Below are 2,885 nucleotides of genomic sequence, written 5' to 3' on the forward strand. Positions count from 1 at the left end.
AGAAGAGGAGACGAGAAGCGAGGACGGGGTATGCGATACCCTTACCTCTTAATCGTGGCGTGGGCAGCTTTGCTAAGGGTGCTGTGTGACACAGACACCGCGGGATATGACCGCTGCGTTCTGGCGGCCGAATGGGCTGCGCATCATAGCTATTACATAGCTGTTACGAATGGATACTATGCGTGCTTATGCCGATGGACGGCCAAGGAGGCGGAATATGGATACCCGTTATGATTCCGATGAGACGATCTTATGATGTCTTTCACACTCGCCTTATCCTCTAAGTGGACAGTTGTCTGCCCAACTTAGGTATACCCGGATGACCGACTCAACGAAGGCGAAGGGGTTGAGCCGGCTTTGTTCTACGGCTTTTGTTTTCACCATATATTCTCTTGCTCCACGGTAGTTCCCGTTATTAAGCTGCCAGGGCCATTCGCACTCGATCGACACTTAGCTTTAGCCAAGCTGGGTCCACCAGGCATTGGTAAATGAAGTGCCAACATAAGGACCAGAGGCTATGGTATTGGCGTCATATTACTCTTCATGGAGATCGAAGCAGTTTAGGTGACAGTGCATTTTGAAGGCTCTAGTTGCCAAGGCTATGGAGTGGTATTACGGACTACGCGCCCAAGCACCCTCGGATTTGCTTCAGTGCCAGGCTCTGAGGATATTCTACTTACTTCCTAGGCTATGCGATTTTGTATTGTAGTTGCTTAGCCAACTATAACATCCTTCCACGCTCCTCCGGTATTCTAAGCTAAGGACTTTGATAAGGAGAGGAGTTATTTTGAAGCTCACTGCATAAAGCTATGTCCGAAATGTTGCAAATGCAACATATCTAGAATCGTAACTCATGAATCATTTCCGGAGAGTTGATGAAGGCACACCTCTCTCTCAATTTCTGTCCTCCTATGACGCTATGCGGACCATGGTCGTCAATATTCGACAGCCCTTCGTTGGGCCCACCAGCAACAAATACTAGTATCTCATTGTGTTTGGAGAAGCTTTTTCGAAACCCTTTGAAGGTATTATGGCCCGGTAAACTCGGTTCTTTGGTACTGCCAAATGTTGACCAGGATCGTGAGGCTCTATGCGATAATTCATAGTCCGATGCGGTTGGACGTATGGGTGATCCAGGAGGTATGTAAGCAGAAAGGTTGGCATAGACGTATGGTAAATCTGCTCCATGCAACACTCCCAGTGCGCTTGGAGCTATAGTTTGGTTCCAGGAGAAGAAATACGCATCAGCCCCTTCTGCTGCAGCATGTTCTCCAACAAGGAATGGTTCGCATGTCATCACTATATCTCGGAAGATTCTGGCCGTGCGATAGAAGTCTCTGGATAATCCGGCGGTTTTGTTCTCAGGGAACTCATCTGTAGGATACAACTTCAGAAGAGTATCGATGTTTTTCCGAGATACATTCGGTGCATAGGATGCAATGAAGTCCGCTACTCCCTTTGATGTGGTTATGTTTGGATACACAAAACGAGTAACATCGTCCTCACACCATCCCATCATTGAGGTAACGGGGGCAAAGCGCCGCTGAGCGACCAGTACTGATGGCGCATCTGGAAGAAAATCGCCATCGACGCTGGGCAGCCATATATCTCCAATATTGTGGTCAACGCCGTTTTGGTATGTAGCAATAGCTGCTGCGAGTAATGTCTCAGTATCCAATTCTCGTAGACATGCTAACGCCGCTTCCGAGTTGAAGTCTCCGGAAGTGCAATTTGCCTTGTCCGTCACTAACTCCATTGCTGTGCTCGTGAAATTGCCGGTTATGCCGGGCTCAAGTACTTGACTCTGACAGATGCCCTGCTGGTATGGAACTGGCTGCTTTCCTCCATATGCCAACATCTGCATGCCGACAGACACGCCTGGCTTATGTTAGAGTGGGTGTCAAAGAAGTGTGTGGAATCAGGGGGCAAGAATACCTCCTGATGACTGTCCGAATATTGTTACCCTCTTCGGATCACCCCCAAAGGCGGCAATGTTGTCCCGAACCCATTCGAGTGCCAACCGTTGGTCTCTCAGAGCTGCATTCTCTGATCTCTCGGTTCTGAGAGCCGTGGTCTGAGCAAACCCAAACACTAGTACTCGCATTAGAATAGGAGTCTCTTTTGGCTTGTTGAGAAGGGGTGTATACTCACCTCCTAGACGATAGTTCATCGCAACATGAATGATTGGACGACCATTGGCCACCGACTCCTTGACCATATTATCAGCGTGCCACCTCGGATCCTGATTATGTCCTACCCAGTAACCCCCGCCGTAGATGGTTACCATAACCGCCAGCTTATCATGACTCGTCATGTTCTTCGGCCTTCCGATATTGAGATTCAAGCAATTTTCAGAAATTACCAGCTTACCCCGTGAGCCAGCACGTAGCTCCTGGGGACAAATTGGCCCATATACAGTAGCATTGATATGGCTCCCGCGTGGAGGAACAACGGCCACTGGCGGTTTGAAACGATTTTTGCCGCCCGTATCATGGCCAAAGGGGATACCCAAAAACACTTCTATTCCATTGCGGTCCAAGCCGGTGTATGTTATCTGCCGTCCTTTGTCAACAACCATGGGCCTGGCAGCCGCAATGGCGGCTGTCAGCGTCAAGATCCACAGCATGACAAAATCGTATTTGGCCATGTTGAAGAGGAAGAGCTAGATCTACTAGCAGCCAACAGTGCCTGTAGCAAGCATTGTAGAAACTGAGTTACGGGGCCGCAAACAGTTCTTATATGTGGCTTTGGTTGTAACCCCCGTCCACAGCCGTAAGATGACCGGGTTAGCAGTGATCCTACTCTTGCCGCATCACCCGTACGATAACCATTATTAGGTATACGGCAGTTAGCACGAGGGCTGAAGATCCGGTTTACGAGGATGC

At 49.2% G+C, this 2,885-nt stretch overlaps 2 protein-coding genes across 2 annotated transcripts; both read right to left on the reverse strand.

Annotated features, from left to right (window-relative positions):
* Positions 1–838: 838 nt before the first annotated feature.
* On the reverse strand, positions 839–1,864 carry ARB_07185 (uncharacterized protein; the record flags this gene model as incomplete). Its single annotated transcript, XM_003014577.1, has 1 exon — positions 839–1,864. One exon carries the CDS (start codon positions 1,862–1,864, stop codon positions 839–841), a length of 1,026 nt encoding a protein of 341 aa, XP_003014623.1.
* Positions 1,865–1,918: 54 nt separating this feature from the next.
* ARB_07186 (extracellular lipase, putative) lies at positions 1,919–2,647 on the reverse strand (the record flags this gene model as incomplete). Its single annotated transcript, XM_003014578.1, has 1 exon — positions 1,919–2,647. The coding sequence occupies one exon, from the start codon at positions 2,645–2,647 to the stop codon at positions 1,919–1,921; it is 729 nt and encodes a 242-aa protein (XP_003014624.1).
* Positions 2,648–2,885: the final 238 nt, after the last annotated feature.

Source organism: Trichophyton benhamiae, assembly GCF_000151125.1.
Source record: "Trichophyton benhamiae CBS 112371 chromosome Unknown contix00378_25.r1.exp, whole genome shotgun sequence".
NCBI classification, from domain to species: domain Eukaryota; kingdom Fungi; phylum Ascomycota; class Eurotiomycetes; order Onygenales; family Arthrodermataceae; genus Trichophyton; species Trichophyton benhamiae.